The sequence below is a fragment of the Mizuhopecten yessoensis genome, unplaced genomic scaffold (genome assembly GCF_002113885.1).
Source record: "Mizuhopecten yessoensis strain PY_sf001 unplaced genomic scaffold, ASM211388v2 scaffold2681, whole genome shotgun sequence".
Taxonomy (NCBI): Eukaryota; Metazoa; Mollusca; class Bivalvia; order Pectinida; family Pectinidae; genus Mizuhopecten; species Mizuhopecten yessoensis.
The window spans coordinates 1,201,634-1,218,070 of NW_018404667.1; the positions used below are offsets into that span (position 1 = coordinate 1,201,634).

The 16,437-nt window shown below is 35.6% G+C and overlaps 1 protein-coding gene across 1 annotated transcript; it reads left to right on the forward strand.

Moving 5' to 3' along the window:
- Positions 1-210: 210 nt before the first annotated feature.
- LOC110446354 lies at positions 211-15,859 on the forward strand. The gene is made up of 9 exons (XM_021491467.1): positions 211-340; positions 4,324-4,487; positions 4,809-4,933; positions 7,006-7,157; positions 8,542-8,602; positions 9,486-9,648; positions 11,197-11,326; positions 12,416-12,711; positions 15,644-15,859. The coding sequence occupies exons 1-9, from the start codon at positions 259-261 to the stop codon at positions 15,680-15,682; spliced, it is 1,212 nt and encodes a 403-aa protein (XP_021347142.1). The 5' UTR covers positions 211-258; the 3' UTR covers positions 15,683-15,859.
- The last annotated feature ends 578 nt before the right edge of the window (positions 15,860-16,437 follow it).

Here is a 16,437-nt window from a genome sequence, read left to right on the forward strand (position 1 = left end):
TAGTACGAAACCGGATATCGTATGATTTTGTTCAACATAATGGAAATGCATTTCAGATGTTCAAACTAAAATACACGGCATGTAAAATATAAATGTTTTTTATATAAACATAGCGGTAAATAAAGAATTTTTCATCATTAACCTAAACACTTTATTTACATGTATCAGGACTTTCTCAATGTTTGTTTACAGTAGAAAAGTGGCGGAACTACATGTATCTACCTAAATGAGTCTGGCTTGTAGACTCGGCACTTCGTGATGATGAACGCGTCATACCTTCTGCTGGCCACTCTGGTTGTGTCGGCAATGCATACCGTGCAGGCAGAATATAACCCAAATGGTGAGATTTTTTTCTCTTTTACTTTTTCTGTTGATTTTTTAAAAATCTAACGAATAGCTTACATAGCTTATTTTTGAAGATTATACATTATTTACCAACTAAATAATCGTGTATATTTTATACATTTCTGTATTATAAGTCTCAATGTAGAACTGACAAAGGAAAGGATAAAAAAAAATACAGGTAAACCCTTTACATCTTTTTGTAAAACAGCCATTCAATATTCATTTTTTATCAATAATAATAAAAATAATAATATACAACATTTGATATAGCGCCCTATCTAGCTAACATAAGCCACTCTAAAGCGCTTTAACTCTTCCCGTACCGGTGTCGTGTACACACGACAACAATATGTCATCTTGGTCCCCGTTGTCGTGTACAGACGACACAAAAATAGTTCGTCTCATCCCCGTTGTCGTGTACACACGACAAGATACTTTGATATTGCCTGTCTAATGTTTATCTGGTTATAGCAGATTGGATAATCCAATTTATTGTCACTAAAAGCAGCAACAATCAGAAATATTTGTTTAGGTGCAGAGTGCATATTATTCACTATGTGACCTATTGTTTTCGAATTTGCAGGTAGATGTTTGCGTTCGGTGTCTCAAATATAAACAATATGGCGGCAACTGAATTCAATACGAACACTGTTAAATTCATCAAAATAATATGTATTGAGACTTATGGAAGTAAATATGAATAATTTGATACAAGTCTCGATAAAATTTACTTGTTTTAAGAAAAACTTAACGATTTCGTTACCATAATCAATTCCCATTGTGAACCTGCACTACAACGCTGTTTTGAATACAAGAAATCGTATCGTTCGTTGCCGGACTATTGTCGATTTCTCTTGCATAATCAGCTGCCAGTTAGTCATAATGCTGCGAAAAAGAAGACATGAGTATCTATGAACAATAACGTGTAACAATGACGATATTTGTTTACAGTTACCTGTTTATTTCTTGCAGCAGTTACACTTCGTCTAAAAAAATACATTAAAAAACAGCCATTTTGTTATATGTGCGGGGGCGAGTCTAATAAGGACATCCGGTACGGAATCCGGACCGGAATTGCGGTACGGAAAGATACAGATATAGATATGCAATTAATACAATTACCATAAACATAAATTATTTCAATTTCGAGGAATTCGCAGGAGCGGCCTTCTCAGGCGCTAACTACTAGTATTATACCACCTGGCTAATACCTTCATATGTGTATATGCCTGCGTGTGTGCTGGAGATGTATTGTGATCTGTTTTGTAGTGGGACCGTGCTTCCAACGGCATCTTTTATAGTGCCACCTCACTTGACAAAACAGATACCGCAACATCCATCCGAGACCATTGTATACTCCACCTGGGTTGTTGGAGTTGTGTAGGCAGAAGAAAAACGCTTTCGCCGATATTCCATGCGTACGACCAACAATTACCCTAATAATCATAACTAAATATGATATTATTTATAGCATGACATTAATTTCCATATATATATATAACCGTGTACCCCAACAGGGTAAGAGATATACAAAAGTGGTTAGGTCTTTCCCCACCGACAATTTGTATATCCCCCACCCCATACCTGCATATCTAGTTACGTATAATACATAATTTAATATGGGAGAAACATAGTTCTTCTCCTCCACATAAGAAAAAGTTGGGTAGCTAGTGTCTTTTGGGGAACTGGTTCACACATCACATATCTAAACTGTTCAAATTTGTTCATATCATTGAAAATTCCATTAAAAGATGATACTCGTTTTCTACATCATTGTTGCACAATTTGCATAACCTATTATTGTCAGGAATTACAGGTGCGGGCATGCCTACCGTTGTCAATCTCAAGGGGCAAATAGCTACATCTAAAGTTGAATAAGAGAATTCTTTTACATTTGAGATGTACAGGTTTTACATAATCGATAGTGACAGGTTCATACTTGTAAGTTATACACGCAGTTTATTATCATTTCAATTGTTTGTGTCATCCCACAAAGACAACTGCCACTTATCATCATCTTCAGAACTCAGGACATTCTTAATACCCCTCATATATTTGTACGTTGATGTATTTGCGGTTAAAACTTCACTTAAATTTTTCTCCGCTATCAGACTAACAACCCGAAAGTCCCAGGATTTTCTAACAAAACGTGACCATTTATGAATTGTCTGCAGTAGTCTGCTATCATCGCTATTCTATGTACGTAAATATAGTGTAAAAACTTCAGTTAATTGGTTAACTTCACATGAATTCCCACCCATATCTCCTTACTTGCTTTTCTAGCAGCACCCAGAAAATATATGCATGCTTTATTTTGAACCATAGCCACTTCTCTATATTTATTCAGACCCCAGGTTCCAGTACCATAAAATAGCACTGGTTCTACTAGGAATACATATAGCTTACAGTAAACTTCATAACACATTTCTCTTGTATTACACAATTATTGTACAATAAAATGTAAATTAAACGTTCATGAAACCATAAACCAAGGTTTTTGTAATTCTGGATTTTTTCTATAGGGATATTCCCACATGTACAATTAAATTTTGTTATAGGTACAGATGGATAGCGAAAATGCACAACTTTTGTTTTTTCTTGATTTATGCCTAATTTCCACTTTTTACATGAACTACCAAGCTTGTCTAACATATGTTGCATTGACTCTTCATGTGATGCGATAAGTGTTATATTATCCACATACAGAAATATGGATGTCTTGGCATCATCGACCTTGACACCTTTACCTAGTGATTTGATATCAGAGGCCAGGTCATAATAAAAATGTTGGGAAAATGTTACATCCCTGTTTCAATCCTTGTTTTCAAATGCCTTTGGAAGTTTACAGTTACTCTTTTGAAATGTTAAAAAATCAAATAAAAGGTCTATGCACGCTGAATTACGTAAAACCGAGCTCTAAATAGCATCCATACCTGCTGCTTTATTAAGTTTTGCTATCCACATTTGCGTTCATTGTGTATACCCAATTTACCTATTTGCTTCCAGAAGTCCATTTTAGAATTAGTACACACATTCAAAAGCTCTTCCTGTTTTGACGCCTGGAATTTTCTTTTCTCCTTACGTAAAACAACATCAACTTCTTTCAAACAACGTCTTTCATGAGATTGGCCTTTAAAACGTAGCCATTCCTTCTCGCTTTTAGTGCGAGTTGCCCATAAAACAGTTAATTGACTTGTCCAGTAAGGTTTACGTCTAGTAAAAGCTGACTTTAACCTCAGGCCATTATTCACTTGGATTTTGGGTAAAAAAATCCATTTCACCCCTGATCAGAGAAAGAAACTTCTCATATTTATTATTTACATTAAGGTTATTTTGTAGTTCAAACTCAATTCAAACGATTGTGGACAACATTTCCCTCAATGCATCATCATCGTTTAAAATATTTGCTGGTAAATTACGTGTGTTATAACTATATACCGGTTCCTGACTAACCCCAACGTTATCTGTTACAGTACTAGTGTTACATGGCATATCAATACAGAATTATAACAATGAGTAATAAAGGACAACTATCACCTTCCATATTTAAGGTTTCACAAAAAGTAGACATCAAATATACTTTACAGTCTTTGATACTATGGTGTTGTTCATACGGGGTCATTACATAATCCACCACTGACCTTCCCCAAGTAGACATACATGTACAAACGCGTTGGCCGTCTACGATCACTAACCCTCCACCACTTGGTCGCTGGTTGGAGACCTACCTGGAGAAGTCACCAGATGCTGGCCGTAGGACAGTGGTTTTTCTCCGGGTACACTAGCTTTCCTTCACAAACCAAATCCTGGCACGTTCTTAAATGAACAAAGCTGTTAATAGGACGTAAACAAACAAAAACTAAATCAAACAATCACCCAATGTGCCCCGAAACCGCATGTTATATAAACAGACTATCCCGATTCAATTTGTATCAGTTTACAAATTAACAGATGCATATTGATTATCATTTTTTCCAGTGACTGTGACGTCATGTAGCAGTACGGCCGTTGTCATACACATACAACATGCAAGAGATGGCGGAATAATCTACATACAGGAGCGCGGACCGGAATGTAAACTTGTCACTTCCGCCCTGTCACGTGATTACATATTCAACTTTGACCTCTGCAACATTTCACTGGTAATTTTTGTAATGAATCAGTAATAAATTGCTGAGACAATATTTTTTTTCAAACTTTCAAAATATCAATATAAATTAAATACAAATTGGTTAAGGTCACACTTCCACTTTCAATTTCCCACTAAACAGTATTTACATTTTATTTCATTTAAACTACTCCTCCGGAAAATTCACCAAATGTTCCTTGCAAAGACATTTCAAGTAAAACTTATTAACAATCCTTGTCTAGTCCTACTTCATGATTTTCTGATGTATACGAAAGTTTTCATGTTCTCAATTTAATTTTAAAATTTATTTTCTGTTTTTTTCTTTACTGGACAGGATACTATGTTTCGGGTAATCGTACAGGAGAGACCGAACATACAGACCGGAAGTGATAAAGTAGTTCCAGTCATGTGCATCGTGGACTTGGGAGAAATCATGGTTGGAAACGTCATAATGCCACAGTAAGTTTATACTAATATAGGGAGCACGAGACAATTCTTAACTTATATGCACAGTGACGAATTTTTACTTTTCAGTTATGTTTAGTTTTTGTTACTATAACACAACTTGTCGAAGTAATTATAGCGAAAGCTTGTTTTACAAATGTATCTGATTTAATTAACGAAGTATCGGTCAATATCACTTGTTCAGGTTCATATAACCACATTTCCCCCCCAAAAAAGTAATCAAATGTTATAAACTAGTAAAACGATTGAATCATTAAACAGGATAGAACGTATCAAAAACGTATTCATTAAGTTAATATTGACCCACTGATTCTAAAATCTGAGACTATTGAAACATGCATACTCCCTTAACAATAAGCCGTGCGCTATGAAATCCTTAGATTTAAATATGGAGATTATTTTAACATTGAATATCAACTGAAGTTGTTTTTTTATGACATCACGGAAATAATTCTAGCTACAAAGGTGGACCGGGTATTCTCCAATGCTAAAAAGTCCATATGGTCGTCACACGCAGCGATGTTTTTCCAAAGTCAAAACACCGTAGCCAGACTGCTTTTTTAGTATAACATATGAGGAACTCGCCTCCCTGAGGTCTTGTTTGGCCTAATAGGAGCTCCTTTGAGTGCTCTTGGTCAGAAAAAGAAATTATTCTTACTCAAGTTTCTGACAAAAACACTTTTTGTGTCGCCTGCAACACAAGGCGACATATAGGTATTACTGTGTCGGCGTCGGCGGCGTCGGTTGCGTCGTCTGAAACAAGGTTTCCGTGCGATTTCTTCAGTTCCCTTGGGTCGATTCAACTCAAACTTATTACAAATATTGCAAACAAATATTGTTCGTATTTCAGAAGTTTACGTTCATTTTTGTGGAGTAATGCCCCTTTTATTGACAAATAAGGGCAAATTGTAAGAAATGCAAGAACTCTTCTTTTTTTCAATCAATTCCTTTCAAATTTTGTACGGTAATGCTAGAATCAATAATGTTCAACACATATTACGGGATTTTCTGTCGGGTTTCAACTTTCCGCGTTTTGGCATATCTGTTTACGCGATAACTCAAGCCAAAACAATTTTCTTACTAAAAGCGCGGAGCTGGCAACACATCCACGCCCGTAGACTTCTTGTTTCCTATAAAGCTGAATTTTCCTTAAAATGCTGCTACTTAGGTGTACAGTAGTTGATCATTTTGATAGCAATATTTACTAGAATCTTTGATGCAAGTATGTACGTATACTAACTGCACACCACTCATGTTATGCTTTATAGTGTCAGTCCACCAAATGTTATTGCTTATAAGATATGCTTATTCTTTGTAAGGTTAAACTATTTTAAAATCCTGAACCTTTTCATTTCCAAAACCGTTTACTAAGTGATCTATTTTTCTGACTTTCTGCTAAATTAACGAAAAACGTCATTAACGCAGCTTCCGCTTAATTTACTCTAGCAAATATAAGCCAGTTCCGTTCAACTTGATAACAATGTTTGTGTTCCTCTGTATTTTCACCCATCTTGGCCACTCTTTGGTTTTGTGATATAATAGCTGTAGATATTGTGCAGATATTTCAACCAAATTACGTATGCACATCCGACTCATGCTTAGTTTGCAAACCGATGTCATTTGTGCATATTTACGGATAATTAATGAGATCAGTTAATTCTGATGTATTAAACGATTAATTTATACCGTAATACCTACATGTTCAATAAAACGTCCAACTTCTGTTTAAGGCTTTTTTTTACTTCGAGTTTCAAGCTAAATTCAAAATGTAAAAAGATGTCTGTCTCAAATTCGTAACACTTCGCAATCAAGACAAACACTACTTGAACATACTTTTCTTGAATTTTTTGTTTTGTGAGCAAGGAGACTGTGTATTGTGTGTTATACATTTATCCCCAAAATATAATATACTTACTGTATGTACAAACAGGCCGTCTTTTCTTTTACCAGAGGGACACTGACAATAATGAGTTCACCATTCAAAAACTGAGAAAAGAATTAGTGTAAAATCAAAAATAAAAGTCGATGATTTAAAGTTTCCGATGAACCATTTGAATTATTTTCAGTAGTGGAGAATCAAGCCATGGGATAAACAAGACGACCAAACCAGTTGCCCGTATGAGGATAATTTCCGACCGTTCAAATGACGTCAGTCAAGGAACAGTCATTCTCAGTGACGAACTACGCATGGAAGTTTCACTCGACAAGGAGTACAGAGGTTGGTATGACAAATAATGAGTTTTACGTCACATTGGATGTACCCGCGTTGAAGAAAGAATATGGTATCATCTTCTACAGAAAGTTCCTATGTTCACTCGGGAATGTACATCGTCTCAACAGCACGTGCTGTAATGCATATTGCACGTGCAACTGGACGGTACCCCGATTATCAAAGTATTTTTGCCTAGAAATGTTACATGTTGCAGCAGCAAGGATTTTTTTCATTGAAAACTAAATCTGTATAATAGTGAATCGGACAATGATCACATGACTCAAAATAAAATAACCGTATTCTACCGTGCTCGAGGTTTTCCGGTCATGATTCTTCTCTAGATCTGGACCTCTTTAGAGAAAACATTGAGAAATGTTATCTCGGAGTTCCAAGTCATTGAAGCAGACAATGGCGAATAATTCGGATTGTTCCTAATGTTAGTATAATTTATTGCTTTTGCAGAAGGGAAATACGACTATCTGTTTCCTTCGATTTATCATGTCTCACTTTTGCTTTACCTTCGTGAAACATGATTAATATCGAAGAAAAACAACGAATCATAATATCATGTGTAGCAGAGGTAATTTCTTTACACAATCACTCTGCTCGGAGTCGAACCTGGGATATCTGGTGTACCAGCCCTACGCTCTACCGAATGAGCAAAAGGGAAATATATTTTCTCTATTCAAGTCTGTAGGAAGAGGCGGTTATTATTACCAGAGCCACACATGTATCAAGGGCAATAAATATATAACACCAATTCCATACCACCATAGTCCGACAACACATCTTTAATATCCGATGATTTGACAATGGTGACTAAAATATTTATATAATTTATCGAAAATCAGTTAAAACATTTGATAGTAAACCACTTACTGTCCTCGATATCCAGGGTTTAAGCTCACGTTTGCACTCTGCACCAATGCAATATGTCATAGACAAAATTGGAGAACTCGGCCAGCTATTTGATTGGTCTCAAATAAAAGAAATATCTGACCAATCGCTAGGCTGATACCTGTCTTTTGAAGATTTAAGATCTGCGACACACGATTTCAAAGCCATCTGACTTTACTGTTACGCGACTAGACTTTCCATCTCATCCGCAAGGTGCACACTGAGACTTTGATTTTGCTATGACATATTCCAGGAGTGTAGAGATAGAAAGTGAGCGTAACCCCTGGATATCGAGGATGTAACGGTTGTAGCAGACGGCTAGGGTAAAACCAGTTCTGTTGGCTGAATGGTGCTACACAGTTGTATTTTCATAGAAGAGGTTTGGTCAATCTATGACATTTTGTGGTGAAATGATATTATTAATGATATATATATAATAATATTGTATATCAAGGGGTCTTGTTATGAGGTGGATATGTACTTTTCATTGCAGATGACTTTGAAATCAGTGCCACCGATTGTTCGGCATCTGAAATGGACATCATCAAAGACAGGTGAGTTGATTTGTTTGATCTTAGAACAGTCATCCTTGCAGGTACCACAATTTTAATGAGATGGTTTATGTGACAAAATGATATTCAAATTAACCCTGCATGCTCCAACCTCTACGCCAACACAATAATAAATAAGGGGTGGGGGTTAAATTATAATTACTCACTGTAAGTATGGGAAGCGAGGATGTTTGCATTTTTAACGTGTAGTAGATCATGGCGAAAAAAATGTAAACACGCGAACATATTTATGCATCAAAGACATATAGATTTTCAATTAAGTGCCAAAACGAACTTTTCCACACAGCAATCAGTTCAAACTGTTCAAACCCACCATCTCCATTATTTTCATCAACATTAATTCCGAGATATATTTTGGTTAACCATACACGAAGCGAATTATTGTATTAAAATGAAATGATTTGTAACATATTAAGACATTTACATGTATTTTAGACGGGCGTTAAAATTATCAAAATTAATAACAAATATTGTGTAATCAGATATTGTCGTCATAGGACCTAAAGTCCGTGATTTCCAGGGGAAAAAACAATACAATTTCGTGGCTAGTTGAATTTGTGGATCGCATGTACCCATTCATACGGAAAACCAATCAAACTTGTGACTACTTCATGGACCAATGAGTTACTGAATGAAGACTAAGGCCAAAATCTAAGTTATCAAACAACTTCAAGAAAATTAATGATTTCACAGTTAATTTTTAAAATGTCTTTTCGATATTCATAGTATAGAAAAATGTTTTATGTTTAATGACGTCATTATTTCTGTCGTTTTACAAGGAGTAGATAGTCTGAAAATTTGACCTAATCCAATCACTTGTAACATATCATGAGAGGTGCAATGTATAATAATTCTTTTGCAACAGGTGTTCAGCAGACGACGAACTATTTCCAGATTTTGTTCGCGATTCAAATGGGAGCCTCGTTTCCAAATTCAAAGCCTTTATCCCGACAGATTACGAGGGAAGAGAATCTGTGGAGATGTCCTACTCGTGCACGTTAGTAGTGTGTCAAGGAGGCTGTGAACCGGTACGTTTACTTGGGTGGAGCATCAGCTTCTATATATAAACGAGAAAAACTAGTTATTATTAAATACTTTTCCAGTTTGTATCGAATGACCTAAACCACAGACAACACAAAAAGTGATGACGTCATATACCGCAGAGTTTGGCGCCGTATTTGTAATTCTAACTTCTGATTAGTTTAAGTTGTTTGGCGACGACATTACTGTGCAATGTTGTGTTTTGTGTTTTATTGTGTTTTTATCAGAAATGATTAATTATTCACTACCTATGAATGAACAAAATATATTTTTTGACTGTATGCATTCCATTAAAAGTGATAAGTATAAGCTTTGTTGGGATTATATGGTATGTACCTAAATAATTGTGTGCAGTTTTTGGCATAAACCGCTGTGCGGATTTATGTAAAGTGAAAACAATGTTTTGGTATATACCGTTTAACACAAAAACAAATCTAGTCATTCCTTAGATAATCTTACAAAATATATGTTTCTCGTTGATATGTCTACTTTATATACAATGTACATGCACCAATCCTCTACACTACAGGGATCTCACTCACTTTCGCTCTGCATCCCTGTAATATAATATATCATAGCAAATTCGAAGGCACAGTGTGCGCCACCTTGTGAATGGAATAGTTTGATCCTTGAATGAACATCAAGAGAATATGTCGGTCGCGTAACGGTTAAATTGACTGGCTTTTAAGTCAAGTGTCTCTCATCTGTATTTTTTAACGAACAGGTATCAGCCTTGCGATTGGTCAGGGTGTTTTGTTACCAGAGACCAATCAAATAGCTAGCCGCGTGCGTTCAATTTGGCGATGACATATACCATGGGTGCAGAGAGCAAATGTGAGCGTAACCAAAGGAGTATTAGAGATGACCTGTACCATGCATTGTTATCTGAACTTTTACTGTTGCTCAGTTTCTCTATAAAGGAGTTTCTTTAAACTGCTTTCGCGGCAATTTCTCTGGAAATACTGTACTTTTAGTTAAAGTTCCGGTTCATTGACTTCAACTTCAGTAAAACACCGAAATAGAATGACTAGAAAACCTAGATCTATTACTCGATATACCAGAGTTTTAATTCACAGAAATATAAAAAAAAGCTTAGGTTAATATTTTTTTTACAATAAGCACCAATAGCTTCCAACAACGAAAAAAAAGGAATTTATGTTTTCATAACATGCTCACAAATTTAAGTTCGAACTTAAACAGAGAAAGAGAGGGACCATTGGCATCGCCTTGGCGAATACCAATAATTGTGTGGATTTATAAGGTCAGTAAGGCTATGTTTACCAACCAATCACAGACTGACACGCGTTATGCACTACTAAGTATGCTACCAACGCGTATGTGACGTTTCGTAATAATCCGGCCAGTAGTTTCTGAAGGCAAATTCTGGTTACGGCTTGTCGGAATAAATGAAGATAAGAAGAAATAATAAGTATGGGACACTCAGCAAAATAAGTCCTCTACTTTATTTGGTGGACTTATCGAGAAAGTTGACATAACTTTTAACAATTTTGTTGATTCATTTTTTATGGTTCCAGACTGTATGCAGAGAGGTGGTTGGATGGGGTAAGAAGAAGAGGAGAAAGAGGTCATCACCTGAAAAAGACGTAGACAAAATAACCTGTGGAACAACAATTCGAGTTATCTCCCCTCATGCTAAAAATGCAGGTAGGCATTTAGTATTTATGGGTGCATGCTAGCTTATTTAAATAAAAAATGGGTTTCACAGAATATTGCAAGCAACCCAATTCCTAGAAACGGATTTTTTGTGTGTGTGTAAAACATGAATATTGTCCTTTATAATCCCAAAGTAAATTTCGACACTTTCTCAGTCTGGTCTTTGGATCTGCCATTGTTTTGTAATATACATTCATCTTTAACAGACAAAGAAATGGGACAAGATATACCTTTTCAAAATACCACCACGAGACGAAATATCTACAATGTTCGTTAATATGAACGTAGGACGAATGCGTCTGTACCTATACAATAAGTGATAGATAAAGTATGCCCTTAAAGACTTGCATTGCACCATGTATTAACAATAGCAATATGCATATTTACAGGAACGGCGATGATCCATTCCATGCGTCAACGGTTGGAAACCCTGTATACAACTCATGATCGATAATTGCTTATTTTCTCGCTTTCATGTCTTTATCGTATTAGTATTACCAAGAAGGTCATCATAAACAATATATACTTCAATTTACGTCAGATATTATGTCTTAATGAAGTTATGTTTATCTACACGTCCATCTCTTTTTAATAATGGTTTGCTTATATCCGAATCATTTATTTACCAGCTATATATAACAGTATCTCACTGTATAAGATACAATTTCAAAATCGGTAACAGTATATTTTCCAGTTATTTTTAAAATAATAAGATAATGAAAATTCTTATTCAAAGGAGGGCTAGTCTCTTAAACGATTAAAAGTGCCGTAATCGATTAGTTTGTTTTTTGCGGGGAAAAAAATCTACGTTTAGATCGTTTTGAAATTGGGTTTCTTTTTTATCAGTTAGTCACTGTATAGCAAATTGAGGAGGTTGAGATTGAAAATGTTTTCAATAAACGGTTGAGCTAGGAGCTAATATCGACAAGCAAATACCTTTGTGTATTATCACCACGTCGTTATGACGTCACAGTCATCATTTCCAAGGTAGCGGCTCATTAATCGCTGACGTTGGTAACCTTGGTGACAAAACAAAGGAGATGTAGATATAAATATTGGTATCGCTTTGTCTAATTTCAGAACTAAATCAGGCAGACACCACAGATGAAAATGTGAATATCAACAAAAACATCATGTATGTTGTGGCTGGATTAGGATGCCTGACCCTAGTGACGGCATGGTTTTTGAGCTGTTACCTATATCAGCGCCTCCTGACGGCAAAGGGGGAAACCAGCAAGGTCAGCGTTGCACGTGCCGTTGGTCGACGACTGTCTGCCATGTTGAATATTCCTTCCGGCTACGAGCTGAATAATCAAAAGATGATGCATTTCTTACCGGAAGAGGAAGGGACAACAGAAAGACGTAAATCAGTGACAGTAAGTGTGCCACCGGAAGTGACGCGTGACTCCCAAAATGCAGAGCAAATTGAACCATCCTCAAGGATAGATAAATATGTCATTGACGTTCGAACTGAAAGCGATAATGATGATTCAACGATTGATGATGACGAATCAGTCTCCTATGTTGAGTCAAGTGACGTCACAAACGTTGATGATATTTATTCCGATGACCTCAAAGTCAAAAGTTCAACTAAGGGTCATACTTATTGCGGTTTCGCTAAACCGAACAAGCATTGCTCTGCCATTAATTTTCAGGGCACGACAGCAGATACGAACGATCAGACACATTTGCCAACTGTATCGCGATATATTCCAAAACAGTCACCATCGATCAACTATAACAACAAATCGATTCTACAATTAAGGTCTGGGGATGGTTATGGTAGTGAGACCGACACAGACTCTGAGACCAAAGCCACAAATATTTGACGACAATGCATACGTTTCTGATGCAACGCATCTCGAGGATGCCATCATTTTGAAAGCAAAAATATGATAATTTTATGATACAAAATGACTAAGATTTTGTTGTAATTCGAGTGTTTTGAAACGGAATAATTAGGATAGACTTACATCAGAAATTCTCTACTACTAAATTGAGAACCATTGACAGCACATGCTATCCCAACAGTTTCCCAATGCTAGTTTACATGTTGAAAGACACAGGTAAACAAGGCAAGAATTATTGTCATATTAAATACGTTGATTTGTAATATTTTCACGAAATTTTCCCCAAAAATACGGGTCTATTTCTAAACGTTAATAGCTAGATACACCAATTTGATGTTTGATGAGAAAGAGGTATGACTATTGACTTTCTCGAGCAAGAACCATCAGCCAATCAAGAGTGATAACATTGACCTAAATGTCACCGTCCTCTGACCTTTGACATAACGCCCAAATCATGTACCGGTGTCTACAACAAGCTAAGTACTACAGCATTACAAAGTTTGTTCAAGTTAAGGTAAGGAATAATTAACTTATTGAGCGGAAACTATGAGCCAATCCGATTGAAGAACTTGACATTGAACGACCTTGAACGACCTTGAACATAGAAGGAATGATCAGTAATAAAAAGGGTCGACTTTTACTTTAGTACACAGTCTCACTGCGGACTGACAGACGTCAAAATACGTCCGTATTACTCAGCATGAAAAAGGAAGTCATTTTCCACATGTGATTATTTTATATATTGTTTTTAATCTCTGAATTCTACGAACTATGTTGTGTATCTCATACAAGTCAGACGAAAATTCTGCTTTTTGCATCAGCCAAACACATTAAGATGAGGAAAACAAATGTATCTGTTGCCTAGGAAACAAATGATAATTTATATATTTTTTTAATTTTTGACTCATCACTTCAGATATATGAACAAGTTTATCATTTAGCATAAGTTTACTAAGCAAGACAGAAAGTTTAACATGTTTCCTTGTAGAACACCAGAATATCGTTGATTATAAAATGTCGTTTTTGTGGCTAATGAGTTTGGTAGGAATATCTATATCGATTAGTAGTGTTTTAAATTAAATCAATCATGCGTAAAATTCGCCAATCACCCTGTAGCTCCAAACGATTTTTTTTAAACATTCCAGTAACATACATACATCTCTATAAATTATTTGATACTAAATTCAACACATTTTCACAAAAAATGATATAGAAGCCCTCGTTACAATTCTTGTTAACCTTTCTTTTCATGCTGAGTATACGGTTAGAGAGTTAAACATCTTGCATGCTAGAATATTATGGGATCTTATTGCAGTATTTGTTTTTTCTCAGTACTCACTCAATAAATCCATGCGTTGTCAACTGAAATCTGCGTCGGATTACAGGATTGTTTACTAAATATCGCATGTATACTATGTATTTAGTATACACTTTATTTACTCTCACTCGGTATTTCGTCTTTGCGTATTGCAGAGTTATCTTCTCTTGGTAGCAGGTATTGATTGTTACGTCCCTTATTTGTGAGAGTAACGTCATCAATTTTTGAGAAAATGACGTAATTTTCTCACACAAACCAATGACGTAACAATCAACACCTGCTCCCAAGAGGAGATAACTCTGCAATACGCAAAGACGGAACATGTAGCAACGTGTTACAGATTGTATATAGTCAATAAAATGTGCGTAGACTTATTGCATTATTTACACAGTAAAACCTCGTTATACTGCCATCATTTGTCCAGAGAAAGTTCGGCGTATGAAGGTGTTTGGCGAACAAAATGAGCTGAACATTTTAAGAAAATTTTAACAAAAGTATATTAAATAAGTTACCGGTAAATGGCAAATAAAACGAGAGGCGTCTACTGTAACGTAACATGGTTATGGCGTAGTCAGATGTAAAAGTAAATCGTCTATGGAGTTTGGTCACGTGATGTGGATAAATGAAGCAGTATATCATCTTTGAAGTTTTGACATGCGATGCAAAAAAAAACAAGCAATAAACCATTTCTTATGTTTGGCAAAATTAAGCATTAAATCGTCTTTGAAGTTTGGTCACGTGGTGTATAAAGACTAGGTAGTTAATCGTCTATGAATTTTAGTCAAGTGGTGTTTCACTGAAGTTGGTCACGTGGTAGTGTGAGCTGTCTCACGTGTATTCTGTAGGTTGTGTATATATCTTAAACCGACAATGCGGTTTCATATAAGTACTTACATCAAATACTCGGCATTTATGTCAGAGGACAGTAAAATGTACTAACACAGTATATGTTCATTTTTATTAATCTCAATTATTTGTTTGGTATTATTTGATATTAAAATCAATGAAAATTAAAAGAAAAAAATATTATTTAGTATTATGCCTGTAGTTGGACAGGGATGGTTACTTTTCAATAAATTAAATTTTAAATGAAATAATATATCATTGTCCTCTAAACGTTTGCCTTTGTATTTGTTGCAGACGATGCACATTGGGAAACTAGACAGCTCCGCGTACTAGGAAGATTGCACAGATATGTCCTCTACTTTTGTTTACGAGATACACTCAATTATACACATACATCGTATATCTGTTTGGGCAACGGTTAATTTTGGAAATATATGTTGAATAAGTGGCATCAACAGTATGTTGAAGAGTGGATATAAAACTCCTACAGTTGAAGATAAATAAAATGTTATTGGGAAAAAAACAACGTTTTGTTGTATGATATTGCCGTAAATATCCATCTAATACACACATGAGACGCATATTAGTGTTGTCAGCAAAGTTTTAAAATTGCAAACAGTCGGCGCCTAATAGTGTTGTCTGCATAATAATACACACAGGTGGACTTAGAAGTGTTTAGTACACAGTCTCACTGCGGACTGGCAGACGTCAAAATACGTCCGTATTACTCAGCATGAAAAAGGAAGTCATTTTCCACATTTGCTTATTTTATATATTGTTTTTAATCTCTGAATTCTGCAAACTATGTTGTGTATCTCATACAAATCTGACGAAAAGTCTGCTTTTTGTAGCAGCTAAACACACTAAAATGAGGAAAACTATTGTATCTGTTGCCTAGGAAACAAATGATTATTTATATTTTTTTAAATTTTGACTCATCAAACCAAACACCCATTTGACATTATTCATTACGAAAAAGAGAAAGAAATTGCGTACGCAAAGATAAAAATATCACAATACTGCATATCAGGATATTTCCGCGTGATGATGTTTTAGTAATTTTGCGGTTTTAATAACGTGATGGCGAA

What these genes read in the sequence shown, in the direction of transcription:
- LOC110446354 (XM_021491467.1), top strand. Translation starts at nt 259, where the DNA reads ATGATGAACGCGTCATACCTTCTGCTGGCCACTCTGGTTGTGTCGGCA. An exon ending in GGAAACGTCATAATGCCACA is followed by an intron (nt 4,934 to 7,005) that starts GTAAGTTTATAC and finishes AATTATTTTCAG; the next exon opens with TAGTGGAGAATCAAGCCATG. An exon ending in ACTCGACAAGGAGTACAGAG is followed by an intron (nt 7,158 to 8,541) that starts GTTGGTATGACA and finishes TTTTCATTGCAG; the next exon opens with ATGACTTTGAAATCAGTGCC.